This window comes from Pelobates fuscus, chromosome 6, assembly GCF_036172605.1.
Source record: "Pelobates fuscus isolate aPelFus1 chromosome 6, aPelFus1.pri, whole genome shotgun sequence".
Lineage (NCBI taxonomy): Eukaryota > Metazoa > Chordata > Amphibia > Anura > Pelobatidae > Pelobates > Pelobates fuscus.
Genome location: NC_086322.1, coordinates 134835065 through 134861125, shown reverse-complemented (window position 1 = coordinate 134861125; position 26061 = coordinate 134835065). Strand labels below are relative to the sequence as shown.

General features: G+C 37.7%; 1 protein-coding gene across 1 annotated transcript in view; it reads right to left on the bottom strand.

The window, feature by feature from the left end:
* LOC134614463 (EF-hand calcium-binding domain-containing protein 14-like) overlaps window positions 1-25802 on the bottom strand; it is a 70363-nt gene extending 44561 nt beyond the window's left edge. Inside the window, exons 1-6 of the mRNA XM_063458264.1 lie at window positions 25510-25802; window positions 23390-23565; window positions 19796-19851; window positions 17991-18068; window positions 6451-6534; window positions 4414-4488 (exon numbers count right to left, since the gene is read on the bottom strand). Of these exons, the coding sequence (XP_063314334.1) occupies window positions 4414-4488; window positions 6451-6534; window positions 17991-18068; window positions 19796-19851; window positions 23390-23565; window positions 25510-25610 (570 nt within the window). The 5' untranslated portion in view covers window positions 25611-25802. The remainder of the gene's footprint in view (window positions 1-4413; window positions 4489-6450; window positions 6535-17990; window positions 18069-19795; window positions 19852-23389; window positions 23566-25509) is intronic.
* Between the last annotated feature and the right edge of the window lie 259 nt (window positions 25803-26061).

The window sequence follows — 26061 nt, the reverse complement described above, 5'->3', positions numbered from 1 at the left end:
TCGCCTCCTGTCATGACTAAACTTAAAGGACCACTCTAGGCACCCAGACCACTTCAGCTTAATGAGGTGGTCTGGGTGCCAGGTCCCTCTAGGATTAACCCTTTTTTTTTATAAACATAGCAGTTTCAGAGATGCTGATAGCAGAGAAACTGCTATGTTTATACTGAGGGTTAATCCAGCCTCCAAAACCTCTAGTGGCTGTCTCATTGACTGCCGCTAGAGGCGCTTGCGTGCTTCTCACTGTGAAAATCACAGTGAGAGCACGCAAGCGTCCATAGGAAAGCATTGTAAATGGTCCCGCAAATCAACCTTTCGTATATGGAGCCTCCTGTCATGTTGTAAAATTGAAGATTATGCTAATGCAATGTACTAATAATCTTCATTTTAGTAATGACAGGAGGCGACTATTCCCCCCCCCCCCCCTTTTATGGTTCTTCCCAACCCTGGTATAAGGTAAGTTACAGAGTCATAGGACGCTGGAGAATTCTAGTTCTGGGATATGTCTATTTACCTGTATGAGACTTATTATTGGTTTATGAATTTAGTTATTGCATATGTGATTAGCTCTATTATGATAACACCTGATATTGTTAGATAACTTTAGTTTATTAACATCTGCTTACGTAAGCTCACTTTTATACATTCATATGGTCGGTTCCGTATCACTGAAACTAGTCTCTTTTCTTTCAGCTTAACAAGTCATCATTTTCAACTAGGATTTCATAAAAAGTTTACCGTTTAATTATGGACTTTTGATGTTGCATTTGACAAGAGGAAGTGCTCAGGATACGCAGTCATTTATATACACTCTGACTGTGTTCTGATTATTTTCTTTATTTTAACTGTTTTTTCTTTGCTGCTATGGAGTTAGTAAAAAAAAGTTAATGCAAAATACTCGCCTCCTGTCATGACTAAACTTAAAGGACCACTCTAGGCACCCAGACCACTTCAGCTTAATGAGGTGGTCTGGGTGCCAGGTCCCTCTAGGATTAACCCTTTTTTTTTATAAACATAGCAGTTTCAGAGATGCTGATAGCAGAGAAACTGCTATGTTTATACTGAGGGTTAATCCAGCCTCCAAAACCTCTAGTGGCTGTCTCATTGACTGCCGCTAGAGGCGCTTGCGTGCTTCTCACTGTGAAAATCACAGTGAGAGCACGCAAGCGTCCATAGGAAAGCATTGTAAATGCTTTCCTATGCGACCGGCTGAATGCGAGCGCGGCTCCTGCCGCGCATGCGCATTCAGACGATGACGTCGCAAGGAAGAAGGAGAGGAGGAGGAAAGCTCCCCGCCCGGCGTTGGAGAAAGAGGTAAGTTTAACCCCTTCCTCCCCCCAGATCCCGGCGGGAGTGGGTCCCTGAGGGTGGGGGCACCCTCAGGGCACTCTAGCGCCAGGAAAACGAGTATGTTTTCCTGGCACTAGAGTGGTCCTTTAAGATTATTAGCACATTGCGTTAGCATGATCTTCAATTATTGTGCTGATGTTTCTTCTAGATGCAGTTTGGAACAGAATGTGATTTTTGTCTGCTATGTGCTACAGTATACAACACCATGCTCTGTAAATATGCATTCTCTACTACTCCATCACTGGGCTGATCATGCTTAAAAAATTTGGTAGGAAATTAGACAAACTGACATGTGGTGGCATCTAGTGGCAGCGCTCCATTTAAATTAATTGATCAATTGGGCTCAGCCATCTTTGTGTGGACAAGGCGCTGTGGGACATGTCATCTGCCCACACTAGATGCACAGTGACATTCTCATGCATGCCCAGTTTAACTTGGGCATTTGTATTGTCCGAAATTTAGGTGGAAATTTTAGCTATTCGCTCATTCGTCAGAGAGACAAATGAACGAATAGAAATGACAAGGAAACATAGAAACATAGAACGGTCTTCAAACAAATGTATTACAAGGAGGGAGTTATTGGCTTGCGGCTCTCTCCTTGTAATATGTAAAAATATAAGCGGCAAGGAGTTGTGCTCCCCATCACTTTCTAACCCCTGTATACCCCCTTGGGCCCCTACTCGCTATACCATGGCAGGGTGGAGGCCCTTTAGTGACAAAAGGGGGTGGGGACTGTCTTCCCCTGGCCCTCAACCATAAGTGTTGGGTGAGGGCCCTTAAATGACAAAAGGGGGGAGGGGAACTACTTTCTCCACCTCCGGTCCCCACCCATGAGATGCGGGTGGTGGCCCTTTAATTACAAAAGGTGTGCGGGGTACCTACAGTCTCCCCCCTGGCCCCACCTGCCGCTCATGGGTGAGGGCCTAGGGGGGAGACATTAGGTCCTTCCACTTTTGTCATTTAAGGGCCACCACCCACTGCTAATGAGTAGGGACCAGGAAAGATGCTAGTTCCCCATTTAGTTTAATAGCCCCAACTTGTGGAGCCCTGTTAATTATTTAAATAGGTGGCCCACCATTGGGGCACTTTATAAGATGGGGGGATCCCAATAGTGAGCAGCTCATTGTTTAGTAGATATGCCCATACTCGCGGCATAGCAAGTTGGGGCAAAAGGGAGATTTCATTTTCAATCTCCCTTATTTACTAATTCTAAGTAATCTTTAGTTAGCATTAGTAAAGTAGGCTGAAAGACTGATTCTGCTCTTTCAGCCTTTTAGCAGATAGGTCCCTAATAATGTATCGGAATTTTATTCGTTCTAATGAAATTTAGAACCAAACAAAACGCACAAATTTCATCCTAACACAAATGGACAAACTGTACACATTCTGTTAGGACAAAATTCAGTGAATTTGCAGGTGTGAAAGATAAAAGACTATGTCCCTCCAACTTATCTCACTATGCCCCTCCAACTTATCTCACTATGTCCCTCCAACTTATCTCACTATGTCCCTCCATCTTGTCTACGCTAGGTTTAGTTATTATGTACGTGCAGCAAATATATAATTTGGCATGTAGCTAAATTAATGTATTTTGTAGGATGTGCTTCCGCAGAACCTTGGAAACCTTGCCAAGAGATAACGCTAAGAGGGTGTATGAGTGATCACAGGAATACTATATGAAACTAGTTATAAATGCTTTTTGGCATAAATCCTTTTTTTTTTTGTCTAAATTGCATAAATATCCAGCCCTCCCAATAACGAATCATCTTTACACTGACTTGCTGTAACCTATGAATGCTAAACTGGAACCGTAAATCATACAGAAGTCAGGATTTCCCTGAGACAGGTGCCCTGTCTAAATGACAGGATGTTCGAACGGTGAATGAAACAACACGAGAACACATGAGGAAAGTTGAATATTGTGGGAAAATGTATCTGACCACAGGAAATGGAGCATGGAAAAATACATAAAACAAAGTAGTCCCTACTTTGCCTTATGTTTTAAAGAAAACTAGATCAGAAAGGAAGAAATGAAGAACAGATCCTGACAGAGGGAGAGAAGAGGAAGCGGTTGGGGAAAGGTAAGTTTGGCATGACAGTGCCACTTTAAGGACGCTCAAAAAGTATTTTTTTGTGTACTGGAAACAACATACACTTGTGTTGAATATATGTACAACAACACAATGGAGATACAGCTAATTTCTGTGGAAGAAAATAAAAACCAACCATAGTGTAAAACTACTAAGTAGATATGCCACCACATATTAGTTTGCACTTCCAAGATAAGGAGTTTCAGGTTAAATTATAGTAATGCAATCTAAAATGTCTACTTAATGGTTTACACTATGGTTGTTTTTTTCTTCCCTTATGTTGTTGTACATATATATTCTGAGAGACCATAGATTTTTTTCCACTTTATAAGTTGAGTATTATATTGTTGACTGATTGTGTAACAGTAGGGGGATATACTTTTTGTTGACACATACTGTCAGCTCTCTTTAAACGTGTTTCTATAATGCAGGCAGCATGCTTCTTATCAGCAGTCAAACACCCAAATAATGTCCTGGATTCTCTTAGGGTTTACTCTGCTTACAGAATATCAATTTTATCATAGACTTCAACTGATGAACTGCTATTCAGCTATCAATCCTTACTTTTCTTACAGAATCCAGCCTTAAATATTCTTCTAATTAACGTTTACGCCAAAAAAGTATTTGTGAAATACTAGTTGCATTTTCCTGGCACTCATATTGTTAACAACACACAAGTATTTCAAAGGATTTTTAAAAGCAATCTGCTGCAGTACATTTGCAAATATAGAATACAATACACTTAAAAGCCTTTAATCCTGGAAATGCATTTGGAACCTATTTGAATAGAGCAAACTATATACTATTAAAATTAAAAAAAAAATCCTTATAATTTGAACACTAAAAAAGAATAATGTATTACAAAACACTTAGCTATTACTACTTTTATAGATCTATTGTAGACTGCATTACATTTTCAAAAGAGGTATGTCATTTCTATTAAAATTAAAGGAAAGCCAAAGAAAATTGTACTGACCTCCTCCAGGTGATTTCGAATAGTATTTAAGGCTTTGGTCATATTATTGAACTGTCTTTCCAATGCATTTTCATACTGTGAAATATGCCAAAAAAGTCAAAAATACAAATTACGATGTACATTATTAAATTGAACTGTAAATTGACTTGAGAATTTGATTCAAGAAATAATACTGACTTCAACATTTGCATTTGATAATCATGATTCTCATTTAAAAATAATATGAAGTCATAAATGTTGTCACTTTTTTTTGTTTGATTTTAAAGGCTGTAAAGGTCAGATATATTGATTAATAAAATATTTCAAGCTTCGTCAATATGAATTACGTACCCCACTAATTATGGACCATTTAGTCCTCTGTCCCCTGCCTTACTGTTCATATCAACAGCCAACACATGAACTTTATTCACCCATATTCTATTCTAGTTGCTATCCAATCTGGTTTTGAGTCTATCCACCTAACATAGTCTGTGGTTCTCAATGTTCATTATGTACTCACTCAAGCACATTGCCTTCCATTGCATACATTGCATTATTTTTCCCTTAACTTTGGCTATCCTTTGAATAACCAATTTAGCGTTCATTTGACCCTCACCCTGCCTTTCTGATCATTTTAACAGATTTTTTTTTAACAACTTATCTACCTTGTCTATCCAATTCCAGTGGGTCTTATCTATTGCATTCAAGGATCTCAAAACTAGATGGAGATAAATCGGTCAAGAAGACTGAAAATTAAAGATAAAATACACTATCAAATCTAAAATTACATTTTTTTTTAATGTCTTTATATAATTGTTATGCTATAAGATGTGTATTTTAAAGGAACAATCTCTGAAATATAAGTCATTATTACAAGTAAATGCCAAATCTAATGTTTTTAACACCCTTTTAGTTCTCTTCCCCTCTTTCCCTTTCTTTAACTCGGTAAAGTACATTTCTATGTTTCTAATCTAGTTAACGGTAATCCATGTAATATTATTTTTATGTTGAGTTGAACAGCTTTTGTAAATGTAACATGCATCAAATTAATTCCTAACTTGTTTTAAAATAGATAATTGGTGTTGTGAATATGTTTCATTTGATTAGCAGACTTCTTTCTGTAATGAAGGATTGAAACTTTATAATTATGACTTTGATTTAATAAGCTTTCCAAAAGATTAAATACTGTTAAATAAGCATTACAAAGGATTTATCTACATAAATCACATTTAAAGTCAATGGTGATGTTATTAGAAATATAATTCAGAAACTTTTTCTAACAGTATTAAATCCTTTGGAAAGCTCATCAAAGAGATACTAAAGGTACCCAGACCACTCCATCTCATTGAATTGGTCTGGGTGCATAGTCCCAAGTCCTTTCACCCTGCATAGGTAATTATTGCAGTTTTTAATGAACTGCAATAATTAAATTTTAGAGGAAACTCCAACTTTAGTGGGCGTCTAGTAGACAGCCACTATAGGGACTTCCAGGTGATTAGGTGACTTTTGGTCGCCTGACGCTGGACGTCCTCACGCTATGCATCAGGTCATCCAGCATCCTTAGGAAAGCATTATACATACTTTCCTGTGGGGGAAATACTAATGTGAGCGTGGCCATTGGCGAGCTGATGCCGGCGGTGGGAGGAGCAGCGGCAGAGTCCGAACCAGTGGCACTGGACTCAGGCAAGTGATAGAAGGTTTTTTTTTAACTCTTTCTGCACCAAGAGAGAGGGGAAGGAGGCCTTGAAGGAGTGGGGCACTATATAGAGCTATAGTGCCAGGAAAACTACTTTTTTTTTGTTTTCCTGGCACTATAGTTTCCCTTTAAATCGAAGTCTGTATTTATATGACAATTTAATTTTACAAGTTTCTGACTTGTTTGTGACACTCCGCATTAAAAACTAAATTATAAATAAGCACGTGTTTCTGTAGCATTAAATAACATTTCATGTAGGTTTACGTAGTTAAGAATTATAAACATACATCACTGCTATTAAAACTAAAATATTCCCCATTTAAATAAAAAGTAACAGAATGTGCAATTATAGTTATATTTACCTTAGTTGCTTCGGCTTGTTGGTGGATTTGTTCAGCTTTGTAATCCTCATGACTTGAAACAATCTTTTTCACTGATTTCATATTCTACACAAAGCAATATTTGATGTCAGCATGTGACTAATTACTTATATCCACTAAATACAAATAAACCAAACAAGGTAATATAATTAATACGATTTTGCAATGTAATAGCATAAAAGCAGCATTGTCACCTTCCTCTCCCTCACCAAAATGAGCATTTCATAGATATATATTCTTTATGAAATACTCATATAGATAGTGTTAGAATTTCACAGATTTTCCAACCCAGACAAAAGATATACTGAGACAAGAAAAATTACGGAAAATCCCCAGATAGCGACTGTGTCGCTTTAAGGAACAGCGGAGAAAATGCTGCCTATGGCTGTGCTGACATGCAGAAATGGCTACAATATATTTATAAAAATACAAACAGTGTTGCACTCACTGTATATTTAGATCACTGCCTGGTGCTGATCAGCAAAGGTATAGATATGAAAGTAGATAGCACTCCACGGTCTTTATCTTCAGGTAAAAATTTACTTTTAATGATCCAAGTTAAAACATCAACGTTTCAGTCTGGACAATCAGACTTTCATCAGGACAAGGTTAGCCAGTATTCAGAATATACATATATACTGTACCATTAAACAACAATCAAAGCACACCTCCACAAGCCGTCCGGTCCATTGCCGCGCCGAAAATGCCGGTCGCATGCGGATGACGTCATCACGCATGCGTCAATTACGCATGCGTCGATCACATGCCCGGCCGTTCATTGGGCGTATCCATAGCAACCAGACACTTCTGCGGCTCTTTGGGCACGGACCGAGGCTTTTAAAACTGTCTGCCTCCAACCAGCACATAAAATAAATGTACTTAAAGTAATACACACCCACTGTGAAAAAAATAAAAATAAATACTAATTATTCATATTAAAAATAATTACCTCTGCTGGAGGACAGTTCATAGAACTTAATATTATAAACCTTAAGAAATACTGCTCACTATGGTGACCCCCTTGTATCTTAAGAGACCACAACAGATTTACTGTCAAAAATACGGCATGACTCCCTGCACTAACGTTATTTTGTATCACCAAGAATCAATTGAAGACTTGTAGGGTAATGGACCAAGATCCATATGCTTACTGTCCTACTAGTTACTTCTCTAACATGCTGAATATCACTGTTACTTTGAAATTAACATATTTACACATTTACATATTTAAACATCTTAGGCTGGGTCCCTGTAACCTAATTAAAGTCTTATACACTATATCATACTGAAATGTCCACCTATCTATCTCAGAAACCAATTTCTATCTATAGAGGTCATAAATTTATACCGATAGTGTGCTATACTTCTAGGTTGTCCAGACTGAAACGTTGATGTTTTAACTTGGAGCATTAAAAGTAAATTTTTACCTGAAGATAAAGACTGTGGAGTGCTATCTACTTTCATATCTATACCTTTGGTGATCAGCACCAGGCAGTATTTTTATTTTGTTTTTTTGTATTTATATTTGGCACATGGCAGTGCCGATTGTGTATGCACCCTGGACTTTGGGCTTGTACCCTATATTTTGCTAAAACTATTCATTTTTTTCAACATATTTGTATTTTGAACACTTTCGAATATCCCTTGAGAAATAATTTTAAGTATTTATTGGATTTTTCTGCTTGTGAAAAGCGAGTGAGTACATTTTCATGGAGGATTTTTTTTACTCTTGCTGGAGGGCTGACTGAACAGGCTGAACTATGGCAATGTAATGATACAGATGCTGATAGAATCAGATGGTCGGAGACCACGACAATCTACCCAGCACTACCACTTTATGAGAGATATACTTTGAGTTACTTAGATTAAAGAAACATGAAACTGATCTGGATTTACACGGATTATTCTTATCTGAGTATCACAAAAATTACAAATTCCCAGGGGCTTCAGAGTGAAGAACATCCCCACGATCGGGAGACTAAAGCCAAAGGTGTGTAGGAAATGGGTGGCCGTATTGAACAAATGTTCACTTGATTTAATGCTGGTAATTATTGAAGATGTAAGAGAGGATCTGGTTCAAATACGCAGAAGAATAACGGAACTAGAGACACAACAAACTTTACTTTTGTCATCCATCGAAGCCGCACCAACCCTCTTAAAATTGGAGGATAACGTTAAACAATACAAAATTGATCTTGTACGTTTTAAGAGGGAAAAACAAGAAAAAGTAGCGTCCGACTATAAAGAACATACGGTTTACAGATGGCTGTGTGGTCATAGTGAACGTCTAAGATTTGCAAGAAAGCGTAAGTTTGTTCGCAAACCGAGGCAATTCACCATTGATAAAACATCGGGGGAGTCCAATTCGGAGTCTGATACTTATCTTGAAAGAAATACCAGCACTGTGCCTTTTTTAGAAGGGACACAAGTAGAACACCCAGGGATACGAACGAGGAATCAATACAGAAATCAGGCACAAGAAAGAGGCTCATCACGAGACGTGGCCAGATGGGGAGAACCTTCTGGGGGAAGAGGGAGACCTCCAAGATTCAATATTTCCTCTAGAAAACTCCTCCCTGACGAATTAAGTTTACTCAGCAAAGGTCTATCTTTTGTTCCTACCAACGGTCCCAACCAACTTCAATGGGAAACGGAATTGTTCAAATTTGGACGAACCATGCGACTTAAAGATTTCTTTAAGAACTATCCATCCATAGAGATGGATCAAAGAACAAAATTTAAACCAAAAAGTATGTTTGATCCAATGTCTAATCAGGCCACGATTAAAACTTTTTTGCGCTCAGTGGAGAAAGAAGCCAAAAATATCTTCAGAACACAGCAAAAGGTGCACTCTAATTGTACTTCCAGAGACAGATAAATAATTACATAGTTGTCCCGTGACAATAAAATCGTGATAAGACCAGCCGATAAGGGGGGAGGCATAGTGGTGTTGGACTATGCAGATTACCGAGATGAGATCCTTAACCAACTATCTGACCGGCAAACCTATCTTCAGATCCCCAAGGACCCCACGGCACAACTACAATGCCACTTGGATAAGATACTTAAAAAAGGGCTTACAAGGGGCGGGGCCAGGCCGCCAAACAAGATGGTCGCAGGACAGACCAGCTCCTGGCACTAACAAAGAAATAAGCATGGAAAATGAACTTTGGGCACAAAAAGCCGACCAGCTGAGGTGGACCACATCGGGGGGAGAGTATCGGACCCAGGGTGAGGCTGGCCTGCAAGGTTTCAGTCCCCTGGAGGAAGAAACCTCACCGGCGCAGACGAGGCCTACTCCGGCGGTGAGTGGGGCAGACGGCCGCTGCCCCACTATCCTGCTCATTGGTACTCAGCCAAGGCCGGACCCGACGGGAACTGGCCCCGTCCCCCCCCCTCTGGACCGGGGGGGTGATCCCGGTCCTTACTCCCGCATGCCCCGATCATCTAGGGCGCAGCAGCAGGGCCGCCCTGCTCAGACACCAAGACGCTGCAGACAAGATGGCGGATGGTAAAAGAGAGGGCGCCAAAATCGGAGCCACCACAGGCTTACCACCGAATCAGGCAGAGAGGCGCAGAAACAACCCACACTGCTCTCCCTTCAAAAGAACATACCTGCGGGCCGACCCAGCAAAAGGTGACTCCCTCTGCCCGACCTACCTAAAACCGGGGAAGGGGACAGAAGAGAGCACACAGCACTCACCTGGACATCGACCCAAATGGGAGCTGCACTCCAGACAAGATCGTCACAAGTGTCAGCCACACACCCAGCGTGAGAATCTGCAGCACCATGAAGGCTACCGCGAGCACAAGCGGGTCAGTACCTATCACCAGCACGAACTTATACCACCCAAGGACAATAACCTGCCGCAGATAGACATCGGCTAAACAGCCTCTCACAGGTCCCACGGGGTCAAGCTTTCCGCCGAAGGTTTGGGGAGAACAGACTTGCTACTCCACTATAAGCAATAATTTACCAGCCTAGCTCCCCACTTGCTATATTATGTTATTTTGCATTATTCCTCCCCGCATTCTGTCTAGCAATATAGCTCAATACTGTCTTGCATATTATTCTACTAAGCCCATGGCGTGCAAGCAAAGTTAACATATTCGTGTTATATGTTCCACAACTACTGAGCCTGATAACTTGCAGGACCTAACACTGCTAATCCCAAATAAGCATCCACAGGCAGTGAAAGCATTACCCTGTTTATACCTACAACAAGTAGGTTTTTTCTTATTTTTGTGTCTAAGTCTAAGCATATTTGAGCCATTTTACCAGATAACTACTACATCTCATGTCTAAGCTTGCTGGGGAAGCTTGCCCACCTATACTGGCTTGGCATTCACACAGTGAGGCTACTTGCCTGTGTAGTTTAGACATTAAGACATAAGTTTATATTATACTGTTAGCAACCTATGACAGCTCTGTCTATTTCTCTCTTGTAAATTAATCTTATGCTATTGCCACGCGCAAGGTCTAATCTACAGAATTACTCAGCATTACTTCAACATATATAAAAATGTGCCGTTAATCTTAATGCGCCAACTGTATTATCTGTGTATAAGCTCGAGGAATGCTGTTGGGGCACCACGAGCCTGCATGTTATTCATTCACAGCACAATAAAAATAAAGAATTTAAAAAAAAAAAAAAAGGGCTTACAAGCCGACTATTTAACCAGTGAACTTTATGAGTTTTTGACATAGTCGAACCCCAGGACTCCCATCCTATATACTTTACCTAAAGTACATAAAAATGTTGAGAAAACCCCTGGATGGCCCATCGTGTCGGCTAAACAAGGAATTTTGGAACCAATAGCTCAATGGTTGGATTTCCTTATGAAGGATACAGTGGCTAATCTAACGACATGTTTAAAAGATACACCTACTTTTCTACAATTAATCTCAGCGGTGGAACTACCCTCTGAACCAGTTATGCTTTTGACTTGTGATGTCAAAAGCTTATATACGGTCATCCCCCACCTTGATGGTATCGCAGCGACAAGACAGGTACTAGCAGAATCTCCGCATTACCGAGGTCCACCCATCGAGTATGCAATGGAATTAATTGATTCAAGGATAAATCTGACTGCCATTCTGGGGTCAAGAAGGAATTTTTTGTCCTAGCTTGTTGCAAAATTGTGCTTCAAACTGGGTTTTTTTCTTTTTTTTTTTTTTTTTTTTTTTTTTTTTTTTCTTTTCTTTTGGATCAACAGCAAAAAACAGGTGTGAGGAAGGCTGAACTTGATGGACGCAAGTCTCTTTTCAGCTATCTAACTATGTAACTATGTAACTATGAAGTGGTGTTAACATTTAATTATTTTCGTTTTGAAAAAAAACGGTATCGCCAGGTGGCGGGTACCTCGAAGGGGGCGGCCATGGCACCCATGTATGCCAACTGCTTCATGTACAAATTTGAGATGGAACACATTCTGGAACCATTTAAAACTAAGATCTTGTTGTATGCAAGATTTATCGATGACCTGTTCTTTAAAGTTAAGGGTGACCTTGACACCGTTTCGGATATGGTAGCCTCAATTAATATGGCGAGCCCCAATATTGAGCTTACAATGACAGCAAGCAAGACCACTGTCGACTTTCTGGACGTGAGGGTGAGCATTGAGAATAAGAAAATAATGTATACTCTGTTCACCAAATCCACCGACCGAAAAACACTTCTACATGCTAATAGCTTTCATCCAAATTCTCTGAAAGCATCTTTACCGTATTCACAGTTCTTAAGGGTATTTAGGAATAACTCGGACCCTGATAGAGCGCAAGAACACATTAACACCATGTGGGACAAGTTCCTAGAACGGGGGTATAAGAAAGCGGCATTGAATAGTGCCCTACTAAAATGCCACCATGTGAATGCTAGTCCTAACAACAAAAATCAACGTTTGGTGTTCCCAACGATCTACAACACGGCCTCCACAGCATTAAGAAGATCTATCAATGTGAACTGGCGGATACTCATTTACGATATCTCTCTCCCTAATGAATTTGCCGCTCCACCAATGATGAGCTACAAGAGGAATAAAAGTTTGAGAGACTTACTAGTTAAAATGGATCCTAGTCACTGTTATGAAACTAAAACAGCTACCAGTAACCATGGGTGATATCATTGCATGGGATGTGTCACCTGTGGACACATGGTCCCAGGGCGGACGTTTTCACATCCCCATACAGGCAAACAATATAACATCAAACATCGATTGACCTGTACTAGTGACTTTGTAATATACAAATTGACATGTCCCTGCGGCCTAGTTTATATAGGCAAAACTGATATGCCTTTAAGAGAACGGATTAGAAATCATCGCTCAAATATTCGAGTGGCATACCGGGATAATATCTCGGAGTTACCCGTGGCTAGACATTTTTTGGAAACAGGACATGCCCTTCCGTCACTTAAACTAATGGCGATTGATCACATTCCACCACCAAGGAGAGGGGGTGATCGGAAGAAAATGCTTCTTCAGAGAGAGATTTATTGGATCAGAACTCTGGAAACGATAGCACCAAAAGGACTGAATGAGAAATATTCTCTAGCAGTATTTTTATAAAAAGGATATTTTTCGTTATAGGCATCATTACAATGATTTCAGATCAGTCCTGATTAACCCATGAGCCCACCCTGGGGGACAGTCTATGAGTTCTCAGTACTTAGATGACGGATTAGTAATTGAAAACTACTAGTCAGATAGCTATATGTATGACCATTACAATAATCTGGCAAGTGACCAACTCTCTACCCAGGGAGATGGGAAATAGATTAAGTGGACTGGCACCATATAATGATTATAAAATTGTTTTAGAGTAAAGAATTTTTCATGTGGGCTGATTTGAACGAGGATGAGTTTTAGAGGATGTTAATCTCTCTATCTGTAGTTGTGATAGTTACTGTGGAGTGTATTTAGTTAGTTTTTGAGTGATAATACCGCAATAACCTGGAAGTATAGCACACTATCGGTATAAATTTATGACCTCGATAGATAGAAATTGGTTTCTGAGATAGGTGGACATTTCAGTGTGATATAGTGTATAAGACTTTAATTAGGTTACAGGGACCCAGCCTAAGATGTGTAAATATGTAAATGTGTAAATATGTTAATTTCAAAGTAACAGTGATATTCAGCATGTTAGAGAAGTAACTAGTAGGACAGTAAGCATATGGATCTTGGTCCATTACCCTACAAGTCTTCAATTGATTCTTGGTGATACAAAATAACGTTAGTGCAGGGAGTCATGCCGTATTTTTTACAGTAATACTGTTGTGGTCTCTTAAGATACAAGGGGGTCACCATAGTGAGCAGTATTTCTTAAGGTTTATAATATTAAGTTCTATGAACTGTCCTCCAGCAGAGGTAATTGTTTTTAATATGAATAATTAGTATTTCTTTTTATTTTTTTCACAGTGGTTGTGTATTACTTTAAGTACATTTATTTTATGTGCTGGCTGGAGGCAGACAGATTTAAAAGCCTCGGTCCGTGCCCAAAGAGCCGCAGAAGTGTCTGGTTGCTATGGATACGCCCAATGAACGGCCGGGCACGTGATCGACGCATGCGTAATTGACACATGCATGATGACGTCATCTGCACGCGACCGGCATTTTCGGCGCGGCAATGGACCGGACGGCTTGTGGAGGTGTGCCTCTAACCAGGTGGGGTAAGTGCATTGTTTGATTGTTGTTTAATGGTACAGTATATATGTATATTCTGAATACTGGCTAACCTTGTCCTGCTGAAAGTCTGATTGTCCAGACTGAAACATTGATGTTTTAACTTGGAGCATTAAAAGTTAATTTTTACCTGAAGATAAAGACCGTGGAATGATATCTACTTTCATATCTATATATATATATATATATATATATATATATATATATATATATACATATATTATAATTAGATATAATCAAATACTTGAATATTTAAATTGAAATTAATGGGACTCATTCAGAGATAAGTCTCTTTTTATTGATACTAGCAATTTAAAATCACTCAAACTTATATGCAATACTGCATTTAAATAAAATTCAATTAATTGAAAGCTTTAAAAAAAAAAAGACAAGTTCTTTCAAATCAATATTCAAATACATATGGAATATAATGTCTAGATTTTGCATTCACATATTCAAATTATGTTATGTATACTTGGATACAGGGGTAAAAATTTAGAGATCACCAAATATCTCTTTATGGAAGTGATTAACATTCAACACATGGTGTTTATGTAACGGATACTTCTAAGGTGCCTTTAAATTAAAACCATCAGTAAATTAGTCTGTAAATTAGTCAATAAATTAGTCTGTTTATGCTAGACATCCATTCCTTTTTATATATGAATCTACATATAAGAAAGGCGATCTCTTTATTTCCCTCTTGGAAGATTTTATTTCCCATAATTATTGCTCCGTTTTTCTATCTTATATTTTGCTTTGATTTCCTTTTTGTTTGAGCCCTACTGGCTCCTATTGGTAGTCTATTTGTAACATCAAGTTATAGGTGGAACACACACTTCCTTACTTGGAACACACATGCCTAGGAAGCCAATTAGAATGAACCGCTGAACCGGAAGTGACACAAGTGCCGAAAACCGGAAGTGACATCACGAAAAAGAAACCAGGAAATTTGATCACCCACAGCTGCAACAAGTTACTGACGCCCAGTGAAGCACCAATGAAGAGGATGAACCACCAGTATAAAAGAAAGGACTCAGGGGGAGGGTTATTTATGATTGTACATTTGTATTTGTTTTTACTGCTGTTACTACTTGAATACCAGGAGGTCCCTGAGGAAGTCCATCTGGACGAAACGCGTAGGACCTGGTACCATAACAGCTTTTTTATATATATTACATTTTATATACTTTTTTAATAAAGAAGAAAACATTTTTCTACTCCATATTCTGAGTTCAATTTAGTCTTCCTGGGAATAGAGGCAGTGCTATCGCCTCCCATCAACATCAGGGGAGGCACCCTTTGGCGCCATTTATTCGTCCATCCTGTGAGTTATATTCTACATAGCGCACATATTGTTTATTATACAGTGTTACACTATCATTTGTTTTATATTCTTTTTGTAGATCCACTGCTGTATCCTCATTTTTTTGTATATATCTGTTCCATATTGCAGGGATTATTGCTTGGATATCCCTGGAGGAAGCTGTAACCATAAGTGTTCCTCACCTTTGTGTTTATAGTGTGTGAGGTGACTGTTTTTCGTATTGTATATATGCTACAATATTGTCTGGCCCAATGACCATGAAATATCAGGCATTATTGCAAGGCAGATTCTAAAAAAAATTAAAATTATATTATACGCATCTGGATTAAAAACAAAATAGGAAGTGAGAGAATCTTTTCATTTTTAACTTTAAAATTATTATTATTTTTTAATGATTAATTATTATATTTTTCCTTTGGTATCTTATGAAAATAGGGAGCAGTAATTTAAAGTTAAAAAAGGGGATTTATGCAAAAAATGTATGTCTGAATTAAGTGCAGGGCCGGCGCTACCATAAGGTGGCAGACTGCAAGGGGCGAGGGGTACAAGATCCATTTCACCGCACTTCCCTCCAGCCGGTGAGCCATTGTAGTGGGCTGAGCTGCAGACTGCGGTTGAGGAGCTTTGTCATCCTCTACCTGGTCTGACAGGAAGTGCTCAATGAGAGCACCGAACAGCTTCCGGTCAGACTTGTGAGTACGTGGCTCATCCCACTACAAGGAGGAGGGACATCAGCAGGCACAGGGAGGAAATGGGGGTGGAGACCTCAAAGGGAAGTTGGGGGGACAAAAGAGACATAGAGGAGCTGGGGGCAGAGAAAAAAATGTGTGGATACTTTTTATTTAAACTGGTATACAGTGTAACACTCTTCATTCTTCCACTGGGTATATTAGTACTTTAGCAATTCTGTGCTTCGGCACTTTGGCTATTTGGAAATCCGGCGCTTCGGCACTTTGGCACTTCGGTTCGGCATTCCGAAATTCAGCACTTCGGCTATTCGGACATTTGGCTCTTCGGGACTTCGGCAGTTCGGTTCAGCACTTCGGAAATTCGGCAATTCAGCAATTCAGCTATTCGGACATTCGAAAGTATCCGAATGTTCGAATTGCCGGAAATTCATCCGAATTCACATTCGGAACGAAACAAATTGCACATGTCTACTCAATAAGCTTCTAGCTATCAACTAATTTTTGTTGAGTGACATCATAATCTGAGTAAAGAAAATTAAATACATAAATAAATTGATGTTAATTAGTGTATTAATGATCTCAATATGTTGTGACACTTGGATGTGATAAAATGAAAATAAGGACATGTATAAAACATTTGTAAAATCCTGGGGTAAAATAATAATGGACCCAAGCTTAGTTGGAAGCTGAAAAAAATAAAACTTAATCTGAATTATGAAACTAAAACAGTATTGTCTGTGAATGATTTGCAGGAGCATTAACTGCTAATGGGGTTTAATAAGTTTTTTAGTACTTCATAAAAGTATTCTGCTTGGATTCATAATACCAAAAGAAGTGAAAACTGCCAGAAGCAGCATTTAAATTCATGAAAACAGGATAATCTATTTCTGATCTTTACTGAACAAATGGCTTTTCATATGCCCTGTTATGTTTCAAGTGCAGTTAGGATACTTGTAAGGTATTTTCGGTGCTTTTAAACAGAGCAATCAATTTGTCTTCATTAATTGCAAACTATACTATTAGTTGCAAGGCATATCAAGATCTGTGTTGCATTAGAATATGTAGATCATTTATATGTGATTAGAATCTTCAAATTTTCTTTTACAGAAATGTGCTATCTTTGCTTGTCTGAGTGAATAGAAATATCTACGTATTTACAAGCATTTTGGCTATATAATAAATATTTACATATTTCTATTCACTTTTTTTTTACATTTGTAGTTAACGTATTATATATACATATTAATAAGGCATGGTGTACCAGTTATGAATGAAATTGGCATGTAACACATCTAGGTGGTTGCTGTATAGTCTAGTACAGAGAAAATGTAAACAGCAATTCATGTTTGACTACCCCTAGAGATGGGGCTATTGTGATATGCTACTTATAACTTTGGAAAACATTATCCCTGTGTGGGGTCGACCAATAGGGAAATATACAAAACTATTAACTGTTCTTTGTCCATCTCATTAGGTAGAAAAATATTTGTGATATATATGTGAATTCCATACTCACTCTGCCTATAAAGACATCAGCTGTAATTTACTAATATATGAGTGGCAAAACGTATTGTATGGTGTTGCTGCATTGCCCAAAGAATACATATATGGTATTTTGGTTTTATGACCGTAAACTTGTGCTGCTAATGGAAGGTTTCTTTTAAAACTGAACTAGTGAGATAAATTTTATTTGATGCCCTCTTGAATGGGACATCCCAAATTGCAAGCAATTCAGCATTTGTTCCTTAATCTGATATCTATAGATGACATTTCAGCATTTTGACACAGAATCCCTTTATTTTATACATCTGTTTAATATTTACCAATTCTATAGCATGAATCCTTTTCAAAAGACTGATGTTATTCATTCCTCGTTCATCCGACTTTAATCCTTCCGTTTTCTTATGATCATGCAAAATAAAATAATTTGTATAGTTTTAATAAAGAACAGAAGTGGAAAAACAATTATAACAGTTTTGTTGTAGTGATCTTCAAGAGTATTTCAGTAATGCCTAAATTATGTTTTGCAGTAACTGCAGTAACTGTAATTACATTTTAAAATATATTTGGCATAAGAGTTATGGACTGTTTCTTATTAGCAGAGCTGAGTTCTGAAGATTATTATTAATAATGCCCACATATCTTTTTTTATTTAAGTATATCCTGCAGTGATGAAAAAAAGGCGACTACCCTGACGTTACCTGCAGAGAATCCCATAATTTTATTGGTTTTACTGTAAAGAACCCTTTCTGCTATTGCACACAAGGAAATTATTCAATGGATAACACATTTAAATTGTACAGACCTGTTTATGATGAAATTAAAAGCAAAATATCTGTATTAACCCTGTATACATCTCTGCAGAATTTGTTGGCGCTATATAACTAATATATATATATATATATATATATATATATATATAAAATACATTGCTAAACACAAATACACACACCAGTCAAGCCATAAGACTTGCTTTCCCACAGACATCTCGCTAACAGTGCTCTCACTACTGCAAAGAACCACATTTTTGCCTCATAATTTTACTGTATACATGGATTCCTTGGAGTATGTGTCTGCTGTATACAACAGCTTTGAAACGCAACTCAAGAAGAAGAGCAAAACCAGTGAACCACTTATGGACAGCTGTTTCATTGTTAATGCAACTCATCAGCATGAGGTTGGTTACTGGCTTGCAATGGAGGCTTGGCGCTACTTGTAAAGTACATACCAGCAGAGTTGTGGTGGGGAAAAAAGTGTGGATGAAATACAGACACCAGTCAAGCCATAAGACTTGCTTTTTCCACAGAAATCTCACTTTAACAGTGCTCTCACTACTGCAAGGGATTCTGGGTAGGAGTATACAAATGAGCTTAACAAAGAAACACATTTTTGACTCATAATTCCACTGGATTCCTTGGAGTATGTGTCTTTTGGAATATTAACATATTGTAGGGGTAAGAACGAAACATTATCCTCCTGCAATGTTTTGCTCACAAATATACAGTATCTACTGGATGATTAACTATTAATAAAAATATACAGTATATAGGGGATAATGCACTATTAATAAGAATATCAGTATATGCGGAATGATTCACTATTAGTAAAAAATACACAGTATATAGGTAATGATTCACGATTAATAAAAATATACCGTACATACGGGCTTATTCACTAAACACTGGATTTTGTCCAGATAGACAAAATCCTGTGAAAATGACTGACTGAAATGGTCATTCTTATATTTACTAAAGGCAAATATGGTTGGAAATTTGGTCAGCCTGAGCAAACCTGCAGCCATCGCCTGGGTGCCTTTGCTTGTCCAGATTAAAATTGGTGCTTTTGCATCGGAATTCTATACAAAGTATAGGATTCAGAAGATTCAGATTCATTTTTCATTATTTTTAATGTGTTGTTTATTTATGCATATATTTTCCTCTTAAAAAAAATGTGGAGCTTCCATTACTTGCATTGACCACAATAGGGCCCATAAGTAACTGTTCTAAAAAGGGTGACATAGAAAAATGCAAAGGGTTGAAAAAAACATATTCAATTAATTAAAATCAATGCATTAGTAAAAGCACAATTTCACAATAATGAAAAAAATATGAATAAAAATATGTATCACCTGAGTTGCATTTTCAGATCTTGAACCACTCACATTATTAACATAATTGAGTTGGCCTGCAAAACAAACATGCAATCCATCACAGTGCTATCTTATACAGTACTACTGCAAGTGGTTTGTAACTAGGCAGCAATTATGTTATGTCTAATGCTACATGATTAAATAAATGACAAACAGTATTATTGTGCAGTAGTTCAAGGTAATTTCTTTGAGCTTTGGAGTTTTGAGAGCACATAAACATAATGGCAGTAAATCTTCGCAATTTAGAGAAAAACACTTATGATGAAATCCATTAAATTTAACATCCTCTAATTACACAAGAAAGAATCTAAATTACCTTAATTTAATTATAAATTAAAAATAACCAATTTCACTTTGAATGCACTTGATATGGCACAGAGATTAGACTAAGCAGCTCAGAACTGGCCTGGGAATGGCATTCTAAACAATTAATGAGACTGTGTAAAATAAGTAACTATATACAATAGATTGGATGCACAGTCATCTAGGTATAACAAAATATGTTCCAATATTTTTTATTGCGCTCAAACTACCATCCATGTTGTGAAAAATGCTGATTAGGGACCAAAATGTAGGATACCAGAAGCTAACCTGAGATAGTAGGACAGGCCCTTTAATTTGGGTAATTCCACGTAACCTTAGATAGGTGAGAGGACATTAATGCTATCAAGGTCCTTACAAATACTTAAAAGCAGGGTATTGGGTATTTTCTATTTATCTATTTTTGTCACATATATTGTACTTTTACGTGTATACTAATTATATTTCAGACCCTATATACCGTATTTATCGGCGTATAACACGCACTTTTTTCCCCTGAAAATAGGGGAAAAATCGTGGGTGCGTGTTATACGCCGATATCCCATAATTACTTACCTGTCCTGAAGCGTGGGCCGGCTTCACAGCGCGCACCGCGGTACAGGAACTTTAATTTAAGGTTCCGGTTTCCGGCGGGACTGAAAGGAAGTGTGCACAATAATGTGCACACTTCCTTTCAGTCCCGCCGGAAACCGGAACCTTAAATTAAAGTTCCTGTTCCGCGGTGCACGGTGTGAAGCCGGCCCACGCTTCAGGACAGGTAAGTAATTATGGGAGGGGAGGAAAGTACACTATGGGAGGGGAGGGGAGGGGGAGGAAAGTACACTATGGGAGGGGAGGGGGAGGAAAGTACACTATGGGAGGGGAGGGGGAGGAAAGTACACTATGGGAGGGGAGGAGGGGAAGTACACTATGGGAGGGGAGGAGGAGGAAAGTACACTATGGGAGGGGAGGGGGGAGAATACTATGGGAGGGGAGAGGGGAGAATACTATGGGAGGGGAGGGGGGGAGAATACTATGGGAGGGGAGGGGGGAGAATACTATGGGAGGGGAGGGGGGGGAGAATACGAGGGGAGGGGGGGGAGAATACTATGGGAGGGGAGGGGGGAGAATACTATATACTATGGGAGGGGAGGGGGGGAGAATACTATGGGAGGGGAGGGGGGGAGAATACTATGGGAGGGGAGGGGGGAGAATACTATGGGAGGAGGGGGGGAATACTATGGGAGGAGGGGGGAATACTATGGGAGGAGGGGGGAATACTATGGGAGGGGGGAGAATACTATGGAAAGGGGGGAGAATACTATGGAAAGGGGGGACACTATGGGATGAGGGGGGAATACTATGGGATGAGGGGGGGGAATACTATGGGATGAGGGGGGAAATTTCCTGGAATTTCTTTCTAAAAATGAGGTGCGTGTTATACGCCTGTGCGTGTTATACGCCGATAAATACGGTACATCATACTGCAAGATAAAGCGTGCGGTCTAAAGTTTTATCATTACCCTGATCTTTCTATAAAGGGTGAATGAATAAATAAAAATGAACATTTTGTAAATGTTCGTAACATATGTACTATGTTTATATGAACAGCAATACATACACACAGCTGTTGTTATATCATACATTTATGTGCTAACTCTGCATCCTATGTTTCAAATAAATATTGTACTAATATCTTTGCAACCCCCAAAACAAAAACAAGAAATCTGGTCATGAAGTGGTTAACATGGATCTTAAAGAGTCACCATTTTTTAAATCCAGTTATATATATTTTTAAGCTCTCTGCAGCCAAGTGGGACATTTAGCTTTTATATCACTAGCACAGTTTTTTTACCATTTTGAAAAAGCCTGTTTAGGTGAAACGCGTTAATGGTTTTAAATTGTGTATTTTAATAATAAAAGTGATTTTGGTTACCTTTTTTATAGGACCAACTCCTACTTTATTTGATCAACTATTTTATTATTCCTGGCAGTTTTATAATTCAATTTTCCCTTTTTTTTATTTATATATATATTTTTTATATTTATTTTTATATACATATTATTCTTTCAATTATTATTTATTATTATTTTATTCTACAACCACTACTATTTTTACTACTATTTTTACCTCTCTAAACTCGGATCCTGATCCAAAGAAATCCCAGGTGGGGATTATTCCACCAGCGCCCTATTAATAGAGCAGTATTTCCTGCTCTATATTTGTAAGTATATTTTATTTACTGTTACTTTACATACCCTACCTACTGAGAGCACTATTGTTGTTTTCTATACATTCCGGAGTACCAAGGTTGGATCAACAGACGTTTTCTCCAGTATATCCTGGTAGCGGGGATCATACCGCTGCAACGCCTATAAGCCTAGAGCTGGTCCAAAGCTCCTACAAATGTGAGTGTATTATCATATTATTTTCTCATTTTATCCTTGGAGCCGCAATTCTTCACTATTGGCAGTTTGTCGTGTCTCCTATTTTGTCTCCACATATACGGATCATCCTACTACCCGGACGGATCAACTCCTGAGGACTGTACAGATATCCCACCAAGCTATATCAGTGAGACTATTTTTTTATTCATTTTTATCATTTTTATCAATTTTTTCATTGTATATTTTTTATTATCTGCAAAGACTCTCTTCAAAGATATATATATTTTTCCATAGATAATTTTTTCACCTGGTTCTAAGAAACTCTCTGACAGCCCCAGTCTGTATTATGGCAATGCAAATTGCCATAATACAGACTATTGACTCGAGTATAAGCCGAGTTGGGGTTTTTCAGCACAAAAAATTTGCTGAAAAACTCGGCTTATACTCGAGTATATACGGTACTTCAGAATATCATAAAAATCGGAATACCTAAACGAATGGCATGAATTTGACATTACTGTTGTTGCTGCTGCTATTCTAATTGAAAAAAAATTGCCAATTCTCAATTGAAACATACAATACACTGCCAATGTATTCAGGAGCTGTAGTGGTTATGGTGCTTGGAGTGTTCCTTTAAACAGTAAATTCAGTGGACACAATTTAAATCAACATAGTTATTTTGGGTAAAGTATCTAATTCAGTTGAGTTGGCCATTGTTCACAACCTGGCCAATTTGCCATAAATTTTAAAAGTCAATTGCTATCTTGCCAAATGAATTTTAATGAAAAAAAAAAAAACATTATCGTGAAATGTCTGACCAGATAAACATTTTCATGAATGGATGTTGTACAGTTTTATAGATAATTATATACTACTAGTCCATACCTTTCTGTAAGAATGCTTGATCCAGTTTAATTGTTTCTAGGTCCATGTGCATGGTCAAAACAAAGATACATAGAGCTGCTTGTGAAGAGACCAAAAACACAATGAAAACTGTATGGCAAAGCCACTGTGGTTGTGCCAATGTGTAGATTGTATTCAGTCCTCTCATATATGATTTCCTGTAATTGGACAGAATATCATACATATTGTAAAACAAATACATTACAGTATAACGAGTATTTTAAAAACTTGGTGTATATCATTATCCGATGGCTAAAAAAAAAAAAAAAAAAAGCTCTGAATCTTAAGTTAATCAATCATGCTTTTCGAATCACAATAGTGCCAAAGAGGAGTTATCGGTACATTAACTGGACTCTTGGACATAAAGCAAGTTCAAAACCTGAAAGGACTTAAAAACAATTTTCTAACATATAATATAACAAAACTGATAATGGAACAAGCAGAATGCAATTTGCTGGAAAATTTAGAATTTTGGCCCAAATTTAATGCGCATTCAAATTTTTAAAACTTTATTTTGCAAGAAAGGTGCACATTAGATTAGAGTAAATACGGTAACTCTCACACAAGTAAACCCTTTGCGCACGTAAAAGAATATTACCACGGATTATACAGCAATAGCTGTATATTTAACATTTGCAGCTACTGCATGCCCTCCTCTACTTTCCCAGCACAGAGATTTTGTGCTGTCCAATCATAGGCTACCCAATGAACTGTATTGCAGCTCACATAGATGTTTTTTTAAACACAGGTGCCCTGGGCAATATCATTTAGCTATATTCTTATAAAATTAATAAAAAGAGGACAACGTTTTCACAGATAAAGCACTTTGCCAATATGAAGTGCTTTTTATGTTTGGAGTGTGCCTTCAGCTACTATAAAGTATGTATAATTATACTTTTGCCTTTATATGTGACAACATTTATTTCATTATAAGGATGCACAGAATTTTAATATTGACATAAAGAAGTCAAAATTTTTAGAGTTAATTTTCTTAAAATCTATCAGTATGGGAAGTTGTGTCTGATTTCTCCCATGTGAAAATGTCACAGTCAATAAGTAGCAAAAAGGATATTGATTTTTTTTGTGCAATTAAGAAATCACTTTTCCCACTGTAACGTCTGGAAAGATATCCAATTCAACAAGTTGGGCCATCTTTTGCCACTCTGCTATTTTGGTCAACATTTTGCAAGTTGTTTTTAACTGCAAAACTCAATGTTTTGTTAATATATCCCTAACTGATACACAAATCTACAATTAACATACTTTTTAGATCAGTTTTTTTATTTTTTTATTTTAGAAACATTTAGACAGAAATAATGTCACAATATAGTATAGTTACAGTATATGATCATACATTAAACAAACAAGTAATAGCGGACAAAGGAAAGACTGATGGTGCTGCTTGCCTCTTTCTTAAGTCAATTATGTGGTCAGGAATATATACTTTTGAGCTTTCTTTGGGGTATACCCACTAGTCTTCAAGTGTAACTGTGTTATACCCTTTTGAGCCTTTAGTATTAAGGAATGTCCTTTTCTATACAACCCATTGCCTCCTTTCCTTACCACTCATATTTTTAATTTTTCCCATTCATCCCTGTTGTTATGCAGATACTCCCAAGTATTTTTTTCTTTTGTGTGTTTTATCAACATTTTTATCTTGGACATGTTGGGTTGAATACCAACTAGCTCTATTTGATTATTTGATTTATGATCATACATTGCATTATCCTGTCACAATTTGTCAAGTCATATTCTAGCAATCTAATGTTTGCTTTTATTAGATTAACTCTGTAGTACAAGGTTGCTAGTGTAGGATGTGCAAAAAAGGGGGTACATGGACATTGTGACATTATGAGAATTTAGTTACAAAATATGATTATACATTGCATAAGTCAATTTAATGTTGGCTTGTTTATAGTTTTGTAAAAGTAAATATGTACTACATAACAAATGTAGATACAATGGAATGTGTAATACAAGTGTTACTTGCCTCATTTATAATATGTTGCCGTAATAAAAACAATATTGCACTCTGGTGTATAGTATTAGATGATACCAGCTTTGTTTATTTATAATTTCTAAAATTATTTGTATTTACGTACCCTTGTTGAGTCTTCTCATTGCCTCTGTTGCTTTTCTCATACTCTTCTACATCAGATTCATCATGTAAAAGAGCATAGTTCTCTTGTTTACCTGTATCCATTTTATCAGTTGAATCCAGAAACTGCAGAGTTATAAAATTGGTCTGTGTTATTGTTTAGTTTTCTTCCTAGTGACTTGTTGACTACCAGTAAGATTCCCTTACACTGTTGGAACACAGAGCTCTCTGTATTAAACTCTTAGACTAAAATTATGTGATACTGGTGAATTAGTTCAGGAATGCAAGAGTATTCAATTCCTCGATGAAGACCCACCTGCTTTAGAAAAAAGGTTGGGTTACAGAGTAAGTCTGGTCTCTTAATAATTAGAGATTCACAAAAACCTTCCACCCTCCACCCAACCCCCCCGAAAAAGTACTAACAAGAGACAATAGGCTCTTGGTTCATCTAAGCTGATGATATGAGATGTCAGCACACCAAATAGGATTGGAAAGATTTTGTTTTTCATAATTGTTTTAGAATCAAGATTATTTAACTCATTCAACACTGGAGCTA